Source organism: Mustela erminea, chromosome 8, assembly GCF_009829155.1.
Source record: "Mustela erminea isolate mMusErm1 chromosome 8, mMusErm1.Pri, whole genome shotgun sequence".
NCBI classification, from domain to species: domain Eukaryota; kingdom Metazoa; phylum Chordata; class Mammalia; order Carnivora; family Mustelidae; genus Mustela; species Mustela erminea.
In genome coordinates, this window is record NC_045621.1 from 49,320,980 (window position 1) to 49,338,897 (window position 17,918).

The following is a 17,918-nucleotide window of genomic DNA, read 5'->3' on the forward strand; positions in this document are numbered from 1 at the left end:
AAGGTCACACAACAAAGTGGAAGTAAATCTGGAACTAAAACCCAACTCTCCCATACCACTTCAATGATTTTCTTCATATTATATTTCTCCCATACTTAGGTATGCATTGTTAATGCTTCTTTATTTTTTAAAATTTAAGTCATAGTTAGTTGACATGGAGTGCAATATATAGGTTTCCGGAGTAGAAGTCAGTGATTCATCACTAATGTAAAAGACCCAGTGCTCATCACATCAAGTGCCCTCTTTACTAGCCCATCCCTCACAGACCTCCCAGTTTATGTTTCCTGGGACAACATTCCTGATTGCTAGTACTATGAAGTATAAAAGTCAAGAATCTATACAACTCAAAAGCAATTCAAAAGTTGAGAACTCTATCTTCCTTTTGCCATCAAACTTTTTACTAAAACAGTGTTTTCCAAACTTTCCTGATCTGAAAAAAACCCAAAAGTCCTCATTAAAACAGATTTACAGGTTCTACCAAAGAACTTCTGAATCCAGAAAAGGGACTTTGATCAGTATTTTTTAGAATTTATTTAAACTAAATAAACTAAATTTCTCCCACCCACTATTTCCCATCTATGGCTAACACCATTTATATACACACACATTAGATTCCAAATATAAGAAAGGTCATATATTTATCTTTCTCTGACTTATTTCACTTCGCATAATGACCTTGAGGTCCATTCAAGTTGTGCAAATGGCAAGATTTTGTTCATTCTGGTATATGTGGCTGCCCCCCACAGGACATCTCTTAGTCACTCAGCTGTGAAGGTCAGGAGAGCTTGTGTTCCTGGTGCCATGAGACTGTTATAACAAAGGTCACCCAGAAAGGAGCTCGTAGCCTTGCCTGGGAGTCTGATTTTTGCAACTCCAGCCGGAAGACACCTCTATGTCATCTAGCTCTAGTGGCTGGTAGGGCTTACTCTTGTGGGTTCCACAGGACTGTAACCAATAGGGAAAGAGTTCTTAAGTAGCTACTATCCCCAGGGCATAGCAAGAGACAACAGACCCACGAGCTCAGTCTTTCTGTAAAGAAGACGTGTTAGCTCATCATCATAACTGCAGCTTGAGGGGCAGGCTTTTTATTAAAAATGCATCTTGGGCTGACAAAAATACTTTTCAGAGAACTTAGAGGTCATTTATTATCTTCATCCTTACCCTCTACTATGCCCTTGAGTGCCAATATCTCCTGGAGGGAAGCTTTTTCACACCTGGTGCCTGATTTTTGTAGCTGCCAACCTGGGGATACCCCTTGAGTACTTGGCACAGATAGCCTGGAAGGCTCATATTTCTGGGTTCCACAGGACTATGGCAATTAGACAGTTCTTGGTAGGTTACCACCCCAAGGTCTTTCTGTGAAGGACACCTCTTTGCTTGTCCTGGAATTTTGGCCTGAGGCATAGGCTTTAGGTATGACACATATTTAGTGGCCTATGGAACTGCTAACAAGGAACAAAGTTGTAGATCCTATCTACAAAGGTAGATGCTCTGCTTTTACCTTGCTCCAGCTTGCTGGTTTCATAGGGTTTATGCTTGTAGTCCCTTAGGATTGTATGTATTTGCATACATTTAAAAGCTGATGCCTGAGGGTTTGGCTTCCAGTCCACCTAAATCTAGGTGCTGAGATCCTCCCCTTTGGGACACTGCAAGGTCTTGGCACATCCTCAACTACCTGGAACTATTAAAAATATAATAGGATACTTAAACAAGCATAAAGTTTCAAGAGAAAACTAAGAGTTGAGATGGGGTTGAACAACAAGTTTCACATCCTAAATGAGGCCTTCATTCAAGACTGGGAAAGGTGGTTGTTTCACTTATTGTATATAAATTAACACAGTCAAGAAAATGAAGGAAGAGGAATATGTTCCAAATGAAAGAATGAGATAAAACTCAGAAAAAACCTTAATAAAATGGAGCTCATTTACTTGATAAAGAGTTTAACTTAACACTCATAAAGATGCTCACCAAACTGCAAAGAAGAATGAACACAGTGAGAATGCCAACAAAAAGATGGAAAATAAAAGAAAGTATCAAATAGAAGTTACAGAGCTGAAGAATACAATAACAACTGAAAAATACATTTGAGGGGGTTGACAGCAGACTAGATAAAGCAAAAGAAAGGATCAGTCAACCTGAAGACAAGGCAGTGGAGCTCACCTAACCAGAGCAGCAAAAAGAGAAAAGAATAAAAAAGAAGTGAAGATAGCCTTAGGGACTTGTGGGACAGCATCAGATAGACTAACATTTGAATCACAGGGCTTCCAAAAGGAAAAGAGAGAAAGGAACAGAAATCTTATTTGAAAAAATAATGGCTGAAATATTAATTTCCCTAACCTGGGGAAGAAAACAGACATCCAGATCTAGGAAGCCCAAAGAATTCCAAATTAGAGGAACCCAGAGAAACCCAAAACAAGACACATGATAATTAAAATGTCAGAAGTTAAAGAGAAGAAGAAATTATTAAAAGCAGCAAGAGAAAAACTTGTTATATACATTAACCACCCGCCCATACGATTATCAGCAGGTTTTTCAGCAGAAACTGCACACCAGAGGGAGTGACAAAATATATTCCAAGTGCTAAAAGAAAAAAACCTTCTGACCAAGACTACTCTACTTGGCAAACTTCTCTTTCAGAAGTGAAGGAGAGAGAATTTCTTAGACAAGCAAAAGCTAAAGGAGTTCATCATCATTAAAGAAGCCTTACAAGAGAGGTTAAAAAGATTTTTTTAAGCTGAAAAGAAAGGGTTCTAATTAGTGATAAAAAATCTCACTGGAAAGGTGTATATATATATGGTAAAGGTAGTGAATTAATCACTGGTATGAAGGTTAAAAGACATTGTAAAAATAACTATGATTACATTTAGGTAAGAAATACGTAAGATAAAAACATGTAAAATGCGACATTAAAAACATAAAACATGGCAGAGGGATTAATGTTGAGCTTTACAATAGGATCAAACTTCAGCTGTTATCAACTTAAAACAGACTGTTATAAATACCAGTTGTTACAAGTTGCTTCATGGTAATCATAAAGCAAAAACTGACAGAAATATACAAAAGAAAAGAAAGAAATATAAACATATCACTAAAAGGAATCATCAAATCACAAAGAGAGCAAAAGAAGAAAGGAAGAGAGAGGGACTACAAAAACAGCCAGAGAAAATTAATAAAACGGCAGTAAACATATACATAAAAATAATTAATCTATAGGTAAATGGACTAATTCTTAATTAAATAATTAATCTATATGTAAATGGACTAAATTCTCCCATCCTAAGACACAGAGTCTCCAAATGGATTAAAAAACCATGGATTAAAAAAATGGATTAAAAAATAATTAATCTATACGTAAATGGACTAAATTCTCCCATCCTAAGACACAGAGTGGCCAAATGGATTAAAAAACCAAAGAGTCAGACACTTAGCCAACTTAACCTAGGTGTCTCTACTGAGACATCTAGGTGGCACAGTTGGCTAAGTGTCTGACTCTTGGTTTCAGCTCAGGTCATGATCTTAGGGTTGTGATATCAAGCCCTGTCAGGCTTCATCCTTAGCATGGAGTCTGCTTGAGATTCTCCCTCTCCCCTTGCCCCTCCCTCTCCCCTTGCCCCTCCCACTCAGGCCTGTGGTCTCTTTTTCTCTCTCTAAAACAGATGACTAAATCTTAAAAGAACATAAAATAAAAAATAAAACCTATCTATATACTGCTTATAAGAGACTCCTGTTATATGTAAGGACACATAAAGACTGAAAATGAAGGGATAGAAAAAGATGTTCCATGCAAATGGAAAACCAAAATAAAGGTGAAGTAGCAATATTTATATGAGACTAAATAGACTTTAAAGACTAATCAGAAACAAAAATGGGTATTACATAATGATAAAGGGGCCAATCTAACAAAAAGATATAATATTTGTAAATATGCACCCAACAGAGGAATGCCTAGATATATAAAGCAATTATCAGCAGACCTAAACAGAGAAATAGCAATACGATAATAGTTGGGGACTTCAATACCCCACTTCCATCAATGCATAGATTATCTAGACAGAAAATCAATGTGGAAACATTGCCCTTAAATGATAGAGTAGACCAGATATTTACAGAACATTCTACCTAAAAGCAACAGAATACATATTCTTTTCAAGTGCATAGAATAATTTCTTAAATAGATAGATTACATGTTACACCACAAAACAAGCCTCAATAAATTTAAAAGGATTAAAATAATATCATGCATCTTTTCAAACCACAATGGGACAAAACTAGAAGTTAATTACATGAAGAAAGTTGGGAAATTCACAACTAGGTAGAGATTAAGTAGCATGATATTGAACAACAATGGGTCAAAGAAGAAATCAAGAGAAATTTTAAAAATCTTGAGACAAATGAAAATGTAACATTCCAAAAATTATGGGATACAGTTCCAAGGGGAAAGTTCATAACAATGCTTACCTCAAGAAACAAAAAAAGTCTCAAATAAACAACCTAACTTTACATTTTAAGTAACTTGAAAAAGAAAAGATAAATGAAGCCCAAAGTTAGTAGAAAGAAGGAAATAAAATAAGGGAAGAAAAAAATAGAATACAAACAAAAAATGTAATGGAAAAGGTCAATGAAAGAGCTGGTTCTTTGAAAAGATAAACAAAATTAACAAACCTTTAACTAGACTCACCAAGAAAGAGAGAGAACTCAAAATCAGAATAAAAGAGATGTTATAACTGATACAATAGAAATACAAAGTATCAAAGAGACTACTATAAACAATTATGTGCTAAATAAATTGGACAATCAAGAAGAAATGGATAAATTCCTGAAACTATACAACATGCCAATGCTGAATCATGATGAAAGAGAAAATCTGAACAGACCGATTACTACTAAGGAGATTGAATCAATAATTAAAAATCTCCCAACAGGGGTGCTTGGGTGGCTCAGTGGGTTAAAGCCTCTGCCTTCGGCTCAGGTCATGATCCTAGGGACCTGGGATAGAGCCCCACATCAGGCTCTCCTCTCCTTGGGGAGCCTGCTTTCTCCTCTCTCTCTCTGCCTGCCTCTTTGCCTACTTGTGATCTCTGTCTGTCAAATAAATAAATAAAATCTTCAAAAAAAAAATATCTCCCAACAAATAAAAGTCCAAGATCAGAAGACCTCACTGGTGAGTTCTACCAAACATTCAAAGAATGAATCCCAATCTTTCTCAAAATCTTTAAAAAAAAAAAAAAAGAAGTGGATCAATATTTTATGAAGCTCACGTTATTCTTCCAGTGAGGCAAGTGTGGGGAAAAATGAATTACTGAATAGCTATTCTTTTTCCTCAATGTACATGCATAAGACATACAGAATCCCAATAGGAACTGGGAAAAGGAGAAATTAAAAGTTTTAGATAATTCTGAATCCAAACACCCAACAAAAGTATTTTGGAGATACCAATAAGCACGTTAAGTTGCCATATCATGTTTTATTATGTGGCACTTGGAGGACAGCTGTGATACTTAAAGCAGTGGTTTCCAACCCTGGCTGCATGTTAGAATCATTCTGGAGCAGCTAAAAGCATGCAGATGCTCAGACAGAGAGAATCAGAGGTCTGGTGTGAGGCTGGGGAGTTGGGAGTCTAGTCAGGATAGGTAAATATTTCCCAGGAGATTCTGATACACAACCTGTGTGGAGAAGCACAACTTTGCTGAGAGAGAAGAACATAAGCATTCCTGGCTAAGTGCTGAAGCAATATAGCTAAGCTTCCAGCAAAGCAAAGGAGCTCAATGTATCATTTTAAAAGCTAAAGAATTCATCATCCTCTGCCTCTAGCTCACTAGGAGTTTAGCAAGCTGTGCACCCCCCAGTGAGGACACTTGGTTTGCCAGGGCATCTCTAAGTATAAGGGCATAAGTGATTCCTAATTAGCAGCCATTAGAAACACTGAAAATGGGAAATCAATGAAGTGGCCTGACTGCCAGTGTGTGGGTCAGCTTGGTGAAGTCTGATGAGAATGGCCAACTCACCTAAAATAAGAAAGACCATTTACATTTGTGGAATGCCCCTACCTTTACAAAGCACATGGAGTCACTAGCAAACACGGACATCGATCATAGCCAAGGCACTATGGGATACACATCTAAACAATGTGGGGCCACCTCTCAAAAGGAACCAAGAGTGTAGGTGAGAGCAAGAGATCTATACACAATTAGCTGCAATAAATCAGAAGCCTGGGGGCCAACTGAAAATGAAACAAAGTAGTCTAGAATTTGTTGAGTAGGTCACAGAGCAGGGAGCCATTAGAAGACTTTTCCATGGCGTTGCCATGATTAGGGTTTCTGATAGCAGGGATTAGAGAGTTTTGAAATAAATTCAGTTTGGAGACTGCAACAATAGCGTAAGACAGAAGGCCTTTCCAATTTATAAAATCGTGTCAACTCTCAGCAGTTCTCGTCACAGGCAGTCAAATACTGATATCCTCATCTTATCAAAAGGGGACAAAATAAGTAAAATGAGGCAAAATGAGGTCAAGTTTTCTTTACTTCCTTACATATGGGAGGCACTCTGTAATTAAAGGCAGAGGGGAGATTTTTTGCTGAGTGTGGTGGCCTGAAAAATAGCCACCAGAGGAACAAGTCACTTGTAGTGACAGGTTCAGCATTCTTACCTCGCTCAGATGTGTCTTCAGTTCCTGCACTTTTCTGTATTCCGGAGTGTCAAGCACCACTTTGTACTTGTCTCGCATCTTCCTTGCCTTATCGGTGTACAGGTAGTTAGACTTGAAAACACAACAGAAATACAAGTTAATTGATCATTTAAGGAATTGCATGCCACAGTCACACACTACCTTTCATGCGGTTGGCACGTGCAACTTGAGCAGGGCTTTCATGTCCCTGGATGTCTTCCCGTCTCAACAAAGATGACTCTCATTTCACTGAGTTCATCAGCTTTCACAGAGGCACATATCAGTTTAGGTGAGTCATGAATGGTTCAAATCGGTTAATGGTAAACTTCCTCTTAAAAGTAGCTGCAGGCAAAGATTTTCTGTCCAGCACCTTGCAGCTGGTGACAGGATATATGGAAGCTATGTGGGGATAGCTATGTGCCGTGAAGGTGTGCACTTACCCAGAGTTTGCGCAGGTGCCGTGAGCGGACCATGTCGGGAGTGTCATACAGGAGGCAGCCCAGTCCCCTGAGGATCTGCAAGTCCTCTTTATATTTAATCTGCGTGGCAGAAACAGAAATACAGCTGGCCATGAGTAACTATAAACCAGGAACAAATAAGACAGAGTAGTGACACTTTTCTACTGAAAGTTTTCTTTCTGGTTGAACACACTCACACTGTATTCTTTGTTTATGTGCACCTAAATGAATCACAGGTTTTAAAATTTAATATCTAATCAGAGCTGAGGAGAACACTGATATTTGTTATTATTAAATTGATGGGAGAAAAGCATAGAATGAATGGAATGGTCTTGTAGGAGAAGGAAATATTTAAGGAGAAAAAAATGGCAGGAGGAAGTTGTTAAAGGGGTGGGAAAGGGGATGAGCAGATCAAAGATACGAAACAGAGTGAGAAGCTGGTAAGGATTCAGTGTTGAATGCAAGATGGTGGTGAGCAATTCTTGTAATTCCCAAGTGGTCCTCTTACTACCATTTCCGTAGCTGGAGAAATGTGGGATTCTGCTTCCACACAATTTCACCTCCAAGTTGTATATTCAGTTTAGAAGTACTCAATGCAGAAGGATATTCAAAGGCCACTGGCTGGCTTACATGTGGACAGCCTCTTGTCCCTTATGAGATGCTTACATCACTGGTGATGTCTCCCACGTAGCGGCAATGGATCACTTGGGGTGTGTATGGCATTGAGATCATGTGGCCTCGCATCTTGAATAAGTCTGATTTGTAGATCAACTGGAAAAATACCCAGAAACACACACATCAGAGACCAAATTGTTGACAGTCCATGGGTTCCACAGCCTGTCGTCCTCTCTCCTATGAAAATACCCACCTCACTGACAGCCTCTTGTGTCTTCTTGACTTGGCGGATTTCAGGAGTGTCGGGAGTTGTGTGGATCTTGTCTTTCAGTTTGTGGTACAACTGGCGATACAATCTCTACATTAGAAGAAAAACCATTCCAGGTATTTAGTGTTAGGAAGATGAAGGCATCTGTTGACTAATCAACAATCAAATATTCTACATAAAGAGCCATGAGAGGGGCAATTAAGGATAAAGAAAGGGGCTGAGATTAGGAAAAAAGAGAAAATGGTAGTTATTTTATTTAGATGAAGAATTTTGAGCACAAAGTCTTCCACATTCTATCAGACGATTGGATAGGATCAGATATACAAACCAATCATTTATATGGAAAATGAGGGTCATGAGTCAGACTAAAATGTAAATTTATTAAAGATTTTTTAATACAAATGTCAAAAGAGAAATTAATACACATTATAATTTATGAATGAGATCTCTACGATGGCACTGCCAAATACAGAAAAATGTTGCCAATGGATTCAAGTATCAAAATGGTAGCTAAAAGGACTCTTTTATTCCTTGCTAATGCATAAATTTATAAGAGACAGTAAACCCTTAATGCACTTCAAACAAAGCCGTAGTCTTTACTTTTTATTTTTTAAACTTAAATTCAATTAATTAACATATGATGTGTTATTAGTTTCAGAGCTAGAGTTTAGTGATTCATCAGTCTTATATAATACTCAGTGTTTGTTGCATCATGTGCCTCCTTAATGTCCATCACCCAGTTATCCCATCTGCCAACCCCCCTCCTCTCCAGCAACCCTGTTTGCTTCCTATGTTTAAGAGTCTCTTGTGGTTTGTCTCTATGATTTTTTAAAAAGATTTTATTTATTTATTTGACAGAGAGAGACAAAGCAAGAGAGGGAACACAAGCAGGCCGCCTGCTGAGCAAGCAGCCCAATGCAGGGTGCCATCCCAGGACCCTGGAATCACGACCCAAGCCAAAGGCAGACACCTAACAACTGAACCACCCAAGCGCCCCTCCCTCTATGATTTCGTCTTGTTTTATTTTTTCCTCTCTTCCCCTATGATCCTCTGTTTTTTAAGTTCCACATATGAGCGAGTGTCTTAACCCACTAAGCCACCCAGGTGCCACAATGAGTGAATTACTTAAATTCCACATATTGTATTTATCTGATTGTCTTATTTCAAAGCCATGGTCTTTGAAACTCAATTATTTCCCCCACAGAATCAACATTCACAGTACCTCACTGGTAACATCGTTGACCCTCCGGACATGGACAAATGGAACGTCTTTGGGCCCAAGGGTATATCCGTTTGCCTTGATGTGTTCATAAACTTCTTTGTATTTGAACTGGAAAAGCAAAGTCAGAATAAGTCCACTGATGGGTAAATAGAGAGTAGCTCTACATTTCTCAAATAGAAAAAGCTGTTGCTTTCATTTGAAAATTACTCTCTAGGATTAAGTATAAGGAAAAGTCACTGACAAATTTTAATAGTAATCCGAACCCTGAAAATTATTTTGTTGACTAATAAAGCCAGGTCCAGAAAGGAATAAAATTCAGTGTTGCCTAGATAAATCTGGTTTGTAGGCAGGTATGAAAAATATGAGAAAAAAACTCTAATTTTAGTCCCAGTACAGTTAGGAAATTAGGAAGTGCAAAGAAACGAGAGACTACTTTTGAGAATGATGAATGGCGTTATAGACTGATTTTAAAAAAATGACATGTGAGATAATTAAATCTGCAACTCTTTGCTTTGGAAACCATAATTTTGGGCCCCTGGCTTTTGGACACCGCCTGGCCAGCAGCTAGGCAAGAAGTCCTTTCTTTTCCAAAGGAATACACAGTGATGTTAGATCCTGAAGATAATATTATGGCCACATATTAGCAGGATGTGTATGAAGCTCTGTTTCTGGTATATGGCTTGGAATGGTTCAGGATGCATCAGTGCTAATATCAACAGAAACAGAGGCAGGATGACAGCCATGAACCCTAAGCCAAGGTAAATGACTTATGCAGATACAATCCCACAAAAGTCCTATACGAATCCACTGGGCTACCCAGGCATTGCCAAATTTCAATTTCACAGCACCCCTAGGAAACACACTGTCTCCCATTCTCTAGTCCCACCATTACATCATATTGAACCTTCAAGGTGTGACCAGGGCATTAGAGCGGCTAATAATGAATATTAGTGCCCCCCCTTCAAACCCCATCTTAATGAGGAGACCACTCACATAACTGCTCATGTATCGGGTGTCTTTGGCATGTCTGAAGTGAGGGGTGTCACCTGGAAGCCTATATCCAGTAGGCAGAGAGCGCCGGCCAGCATCTCGGTACAGACCCTGCCAGAAGGAGGAAAAGTGGGTAAATCACATCTACATCAAATAACTTATCTAAGTTAAACAAGTCACATGCAGCTCACGTTAGATTTTCAGTTAGATACATCCTGTCCTTATGTTCACTACACTGATTTCAGGAAGAAATTAAGTAAGTTTTCTAAGGGTCAGGCAACTAATCAATTTTTCTCTTAACCTGTTTTTGAGAGAGAGAGCAATGAGTGAAGGGGCTCATAGGAAATAATTCTTCTATGTTTTGAATGTATATATTCCCAGTTAGCTGCATGGTATCTAGGAAGAAAATGGGAAAAGTAGAGAAAACAGGTAGTCAGGGGTGCCTCTGCCATTAACCCCCCCTCACCCTTTGGAGATATCCACGTCATTACCAATCCCTGAGAGAATCATAGTTATAAGGCACATCTTTGGAATGCCATCCTCCCCATAAACACAGTGTCCTGATGTCAGGCTGGGAAAAGGTCAGGATACTCTTATTCCTGGCAGAAGGGGGAAAGAAGTTGCTGACTATGACCTTAAATAGTCTGTTTTTTTGGGAGAGCTCCAGGAGTAGGAATAGTATTTGAAATATTAAAAATAAATTAAAACCAAATTACTTTTAACATTCAATGTAGGAGACTAACATCGAAGGTTGAGACCAAAGTAGCATGACCAGATGACACAGACTAGGAATATGAAATATGTGAGTGGAATCCAGTTTCCTTCTCTTCTGAGTTCCAACAGTAACTTCTAGACCTCTCTCTCATTGTTAGTAGTCTTTTGTGTTTATATGCCTTGCCTTTATCATCTTGGTTTTGAGTTTTTTTGAGCCAGAGATAGGGGGTTGCCTTTCTTCATTGTGTCTTGTAAACACTACTCTTAAAAAGCCCATTTCTTGCTTGGTATAAAGATCCTGCCAGCCAAGAGGGAAGACAGACTATGATTCTTTCTTTGACTTTTTTAAACTCATGGGAATGGAAGAGCATTTACAATGGACAAGTTCCGGCTGAGATAATGCCCAGGCCAAAGCGGTTTCCACGGAAGCCAGCGGCCTGGCCCTTGTAGGCTGCCTCTTGGAGTTCTGCTGGGCACCGCGTTAGGTTCGCACTGCTCACCTCACTCTGGAGCTTGTAGGCATGAAGGGCCCGCTCCAGATCCACAGTTTTCGTTGTTGGAGCCACTTTGCCCCTGACACTGTGCACATAGTCATGGTGGTAAACAGCCTGTGTGCAGAGAGAAGAGGAGTCAGTTGGTTTTAATCGCAGCAGCACTGCTGGGAAGAAGCACAAGAAATGGAAACCCAGTCTCTCTTAAATAAAATAAAATAAAATCATAATAAGTAGCCTTCTTCCCTCTGGCCAGAGAAATCTGATCTATTATTGGTCTTACCAGTGGGACCACAACCAGCGTGTGGACCCCCACACTGAGAGAGATGGGGAAGACACCGCTGAGGCACGGGAGGAAGAGCGGGCGTTTTACCACTGTAAGTTTCAAAATAAGTAGGCTTGAACATTCTAACTCACTGGTAGCATTCCCTGTTTATTAATTAACCTGCGGGATTAGTTTAAAAAAAAGAAAAGAAAGGCAGCTTTGGGGGCTGCTTTGGGCCGGTCCCGCCCGCGTGGCGTCAGACACGACAGCGGAATGGCGTCCGCAGCGCACACAGAAGCACGTGGAGGCACAGCTGGGCCGGCTCCGCCCACGCCGCGCAGAGGATGCGCAGTAGAGGCCGGACCCCGCCCCCTCCCTCGCTTGGAGCCTGTCCCCTCACTCTACCACAGTCCGCTCTAGTTGCTCAGCAGGCTTCCGCAGCGCGACAGAACTGCTGCTCTTGACACAAGGATACAAAATGCAACTTTAAAGCAAAAAGCTCTCAGACACCGAGGATTCCATACAGTGAGGCTGCTGACACTGCCACCCTGGGGACTGATTGAACGCACCAGGCTTTTAGAAAACAAGAGCAGACTCTCTAAGGCGCTAACTCTGGTTTCCCAGTTACAAAAGGCCACTTTATTTATTTATTTTTTTTTTGGTCACTGTGGCCCCATCTTTATTACTGTCCACATGACTTCCCTGGAGGCACTCACATCACTTAGTTGTTTCCCACTTTTGACAGCCTGCACGTAGACTGGAGTATCAGTGACCAGCTTGTAGTCATTCCTCGTTTTCTGGGCATGAGATTTGTACTTGATCTGCGGAGAGGAATAAATTAAGCCTGTGTTAGATGGTTCACTGTATGAGAAACTGCCGCTTTCACAGAGAGTCTTGTTCTTTTAACTCAAGACATTTACTTTCATTAGCACTTAATCAACCAGGAGGCATTTGAATTTTATGATAATCTGCATAATTAATGCTTACAGTCATATGGAGCTTCCAGAGCATTCTAGCAGGTGAGGAACACTTAAGCTTTTTTTTTTTTTTTTTTTTTTTACTGAAATCTTGTACAGCATTAATTTGCTCAGCAAAGCCTCCCTTTTTTTAAAAAAAGATTTTATTTATTTGACAGAGACATAGCGAGAGGGAACAGAAGCAGGGGAATGGGCAGAGGGAGACGCAGGCTTTCTGCAGAGCAGGGAGCCTGATTCGGGGCTCAATCCCAGGACCCTGGAATCATGATCTGAGCCAAAGGCAGATGCTGAACGACTGAGCCACCCAGGCACCCCAAATTCTCTCTTTATAAACAGATCCTGTATATAAGCATCACAAACGCCTCACAAATGGAATTTTCTTAATATGAGAGTTATGGGTTTGATATATCTGAAATAATCCAAATGTAGACAGAAGAGCCAGGGGTCCTTTCTTCATGAGAGGACAATAGGACAGCTTAACTGCTTTGCTTAATAGGAAAGCTACACGCATTACTGAGAAATGGGTGTTCTCTGCTCCTTGGCATCTTTCTCCAGCTCTGCCACCCTCAACACCACTTAAGACATAGCTGGTCTGTGACAATGTCCGTAACTCTCCCTTTGACTAGACTATGTAGAAAAAAGGAAATATACTTAAAAAGAAAAAAAAAAAAAAACTAAAAAACCAGGCAAACTCACATCGTTCCGTAGATCATAAGCATGTTTGGCGTGAAGAATTTCAGGAGTGTCCCAGACATAGCAACCAATGCCTTTTAGCCAGTTAAGGTCATCCTTGTACACAATCTAAAGGATTGTAGCAGATAGATGGAATCAGGGAAAAAAAAAAAGTGACAGTAACTTAAACACCAAAAATATGGACACCCTCTGGATCCAGGATGACTTTATGGAATGAACATCAAGAGGCATCATGTGATGAGGCTGAGGATGCCAGGGAAACAGTGGCCCACAGAGCCCTGCTTTGAGGGACAGACCCATGGGTACAGAGGAAAGCAATCCCAGGAGAAGGAGGTGAAGACACAAGTGAGTCTGCTTCCCTTCAGGATGGCTGTGCGAGGCCAGGGAGGGGGACCTTCATGAGCAGTAGACTTACATCGCTGATCTGATCTGTGACTTTCCTGACGTGGCTGTTGACTTGCAAGTCAGGGTGGCAAATCCACTCATGGAGATGGAGGCGGTAGTCAATCTCACTGACTTTCTTCTGAGAATCCTTAGCAGTAACCATCTCAACCATGTCAGGCACAGTGTGGATTTTCATCTTGTTCTTTTCATAAACTGATCTGTAGAGGCGCTGTGAAGATAAAATAACATGCCAATTACACAGGGAATTGTGCAAGGTATCATGGCAATAAACGCCTTTCTTATGCCCTGGAGAAGTCAGGGTAAATGACTATAGCCATCAGGTGTTACCTGGAATTTTCTGACACTTTCTATAGATTCATGGGGGTGGGGTAAACAGCATGTGCTGAAATGACACTTGCTTCTTCACATATGTACAGTCAGGGCCATGGGCATGACTAGGCAATGTTCTGATTTATGACAGATGGCTATACTGCCTGGCCTTGATTTGAAGTAAGGCCTTCGGGATTACTTACATCAATGTTGAACTTGCCGACTCTCAGGCAGCGTGCTGTATTTGGATCATCCTCAACACTTTTTGGTAAAGTATAAAGAGCTTTGAATTTCTCATATTCTTCTCGATATTTGATCTACAGAGAAAAAGTAAAAGGAAGGAAAAAGTTATTTTAGTTACTATTTTAAAAATGTCTATACCCATACTTGTACTACTATTGCTGCTACACCTAACTTATTTTACAGATTATGTAATTTTTAAATAATCTCTTCCAGGATAATGATTTTGCTTTTCTTAACCATGAATAAAAGATAAAAAATGTGATCAAGAATTTCTTTGTTTTTAGTGACTGACAAGCCTAATGCTTAAGAGACACAGTCCTTGAATTTCAGAGTTTATAAAGTTTTCAAAAAATACATTGTAACCAATGTTTATGGGGAAACTGACTTTTGCTTCTTAAGCCATATTGCCTATGAATTAATGCTCCAGGATTTCATGAACTAGGAGAGAAGCCTCTTAAAAAGACTAAAATCCAAACTCCTAGTACATGACAAAAGAACAATCCTCATTACTTAGAGGCCCACATCTTAGTTAAGGGGAAAAAAGGGAAGATAGGAGTATTTGTGTCAGAATTGCAGTGAAGCTCTTTGCTAACTGGAAATCAACCAAAATTCCCAACAGAATTTCCTAGAATATTAGTTCCCGTGCTCCTTACATCTAAACCATTCCTCAATTATAAAGAAGATAGTATTCAAAGGCACCTTTTTAAAAAAAAAAAAAAAAAAAAAAAAACACACTGTTCAAAGGCACCTTTTTTTTTTAGAAAAAAAAAAAAAAACACCGTTGAAATTCTTTTAAAGAATTATGCTCCATCCTGTTTCAAAAACAAGTTGCTGAAAATTCTGCTTCTATAGTTTTTTTTCATGACTAAAGGAGAAAAATCTCTGATGAGCTTTCTGAGTTCTATACACAAAACTTTTCTTCCCAAGTGAAATTTGTTCCTTTGGGCTACTCTGTTTGCAGTCCTCCAAACAGACTTGGGTCTGGGCAAAATCACATATATTAGTTTTTCCTCCAGGTAGAAATTAAATTAATTCCATATATATTTAACACAAATTAAATTAATTCCACATATTGTCTAACAAAGTCTTTTCCTAAATATGCATCTCTAGGCCTATTAGGAAGAAGTGAAATCAAGTTATTGAATCACTAGCATTTAAATGAATAGAACCGAATTGAAATGATATACTGTATTGCCATTAGGTAGCAGCACATAGTCTTCTGTAAAACACTGTCAGAAGGAACTCACGTAAACTTCAGCTGTCTGTGAACTCGCAACATAAAATAAATGTCTCACTGTGGGTTGTGGTAGAAAAAGAGATCTACAGTGCTATGTAAAATTCACAATTAATTTACAATTGTGAATTAATTCACAGTTAAGAGGTAGAAGTTTCTAAAAGAGGTTATCTTTCTAAAAGGAAATGGCTTATCAGGACTGCAATGAAGGTTATAGGGAATTTTACAATTAAAGGCTTTACTTAATATTTTAGGCATAAAGGGTTAAAGTTCCTACAACTTAATATTGTATCTAAATACCTCGTAATTTAAGATTTTCTTTTATAATATATATAAACATATAATATATATAACACGTGAATTAGCCAGAAAGAACTAGTAGCAGAGAACAGGGGAAGGCAGAGGGTGGGTGGGAGGTTATCACCTTTGCACTTGACTTACATTGCTGGCCAGGTGCTTCTGGTTCTTGGCATGTGTCAGGGACATGGTGCTGGTAGGCAAGATGTAGCTGGTGGCTTTCACTTTATCCCAAGCCTCCTTGTACAGGTTCTATAGGGGTTAAAAATTATCTTGTGAATACGGAAAAATGCATTCTGGTTGGCTCTTGAGGGGATCCTTCCTGTATCTGCCTTTTTCAGACACTCCTTAACACCTCATGATCTTCATACTCAGTAGGATCCAAGTACCCCTCAGTGAATAACAGGTTTAATGCCATGACTGTAATTCCACACTCCATTATTTTGTTCTCTACCGTAGTACTTATCACTGTTTGGCAGTTATCATGGGGTGATAAAACTTTTCTATATCTTGACCGCTGCGGTGACTACATGATTATGTATTTGTAAAGCCATAGTACACATACCATAGGGAGTGACTTTTACTGTACATAAATTAAAACAGTTTTTGATTCATTTCCCATAAGTCTAGGAAATTCTGAAGGATGAAAACCACTACTAAAATCTATTTATCCTTTCCTAGTTTTTTGTAGCTAGTGGGAGCTCAAAAAATATTCTCACTCCTAGGTATTTATTTACTCAAGAGAAATGAAAACTTACATATACACAAAAACCTATACTCAAATGTATATAGCAGCTCTATTCATAATTGTCAAAAACTAGAAACAACTCAGATGTCCTTTGACCTTGAATGGATCAACAATTGTGGTACATTCATGCAGCGGAATACTATTCTGCAATAAGAACAATAAACTACTAGTTTGTATGGCAATGTGTGTGTAGTGCATGCATTTTGCTAAGAGAAAGAGCCAGACCTGATAGCTACATCCTTCGTAATTTCATCTACATGACATTCTGGAAAAGGTTTTTAAAAGTTGTGGTTTTTTGTTTGTTTGTTTGTTTGTTTGTTTGTTGTTTTAACTGGTGCAGACAATATCTCTATGGATGTCTAGGGAGAGAAGGGAAGCAAGAGGCAAATTTTGAGGTGATAGAGAGGTTTTCAGTATTTTCATTGTGATGGTGAACACATGACTCTTTGCATTTGTTAAAAGCCAGAGAGGCACCTTGGTGGCTCAGTTGTTAAGCATCTGTCTTTGCCTCAGGTCATGATCCTGGGTCATGATCCCAGGGTCATGGGATTGAGGCCAGCATTGGGCTCCCTGCTTGCCGGGAAGACTACTCCCTCTCCCACTCCCCCTGCTTGTGTTCTCCCCTCCCCACTGTGTTTCTCTCTGTCAAATAAATAAATAAAATCTTAAAAAAAAAAAAAAAAAAAGCCATAGTACTTCGCCTGCCTGGATGTCTCAGTGGGTTCAGCATCTGCCTTCAGCTCAGGTCCTGATGAGCCCTGAGGGGGAGGGTGGGGGGTCCCTGCTCAGCTGGAAGTCTGCTTCTCCCTCTTCCTTTGCCCCTACTCCACAGATGCTATCTCATTCTCTCTCTCTCTCTCTCTCTCTCTTTCTCTCTCATATAAAATCTTTTAAAAAATATTTACTTATTTAACAGAGAGATAGAGCACAAGCAGGGGGAACAGCAGGTAGAGGGGCAAGCAGACTCCCCACTGAGCGGGGAGCCTGAGCTTAACCTAGGGAGCCACACAGATGCCACTAAATAAAATCTTAAAAAAAAAAAAAAAAAAAAAGCCATAGGGGCTTTTCTTAGTTTTGATCATTGCATTACAGAGAATTCTAGTAGAGAATTGCTGGAATTCTCTACTATTTTTGCAATTTTTCTGTAAATCTAAAATGATTTTAAAATGAAGTTTGAAAAATGTTTGTTGAATTAACCAGTTCAGAGGAGGAAAAAAAGGAGTGTCTTTGTAGGCTGTAAGCCAGTGGCCCCTGGCAAAGCCAGGCAAGGACGAGCTCAGGGTCAGTGTAGCATAGCTTCAACCCTACCCGCCTGCCGTAAGGGA

General features: G+C 39.5%; 1 protein-coding gene across 29 annotated transcripts in view; it reads right to left on the reverse strand.

The window, feature by feature from the left end:
- Nucleotides 1-17,918, reverse strand: part of NEB (nebulin) — a 207,241-nt gene that overhangs the window by 50,854 nt on the left and 138,469 nt on the right. For all 29 annotated transcript variants that reach the window (XM_032355562.1, XM_032355564.1, XM_032355560.1 and 26 more), the window contains 12 exons: nucleotides 15,990-16,097; nucleotides 14,275-14,388; nucleotides 13,773-13,970; nucleotides 13,361-13,465; nucleotides 12,404-12,508; nucleotides 11,432-11,539; nucleotides 10,221-10,328; nucleotides 9,228-9,335; nucleotides 7,991-8,095; nucleotides 7,789-7,893; nucleotides 7,105-7,203; nucleotides 6,647-6,757 (listed from right to left, as the gene is read on the reverse strand). In XM_032355562.1, coding sequence (XP_032211453.1) covers nucleotides 6,647-6,757; nucleotides 7,105-7,203; nucleotides 7,789-7,893; nucleotides 7,991-8,095; nucleotides 9,228-9,335; nucleotides 10,221-10,328; nucleotides 11,432-11,539; nucleotides 12,404-12,508; nucleotides 13,361-13,465; nucleotides 13,773-13,970; nucleotides 14,275-14,388; nucleotides 15,990-16,097 — 1,374 coding nt within the window. The remainder of the gene's footprint in view (nucleotides 1-6,646; nucleotides 6,758-7,104; nucleotides 7,204-7,788; nucleotides 7,894-7,990; nucleotides 8,096-9,227; nucleotides 9,336-10,220; nucleotides 10,329-11,431; nucleotides 11,540-12,403; nucleotides 12,509-13,360; nucleotides 13,466-13,772; nucleotides 13,971-14,274; nucleotides 14,389-15,989; nucleotides 16,098-17,918) is intronic.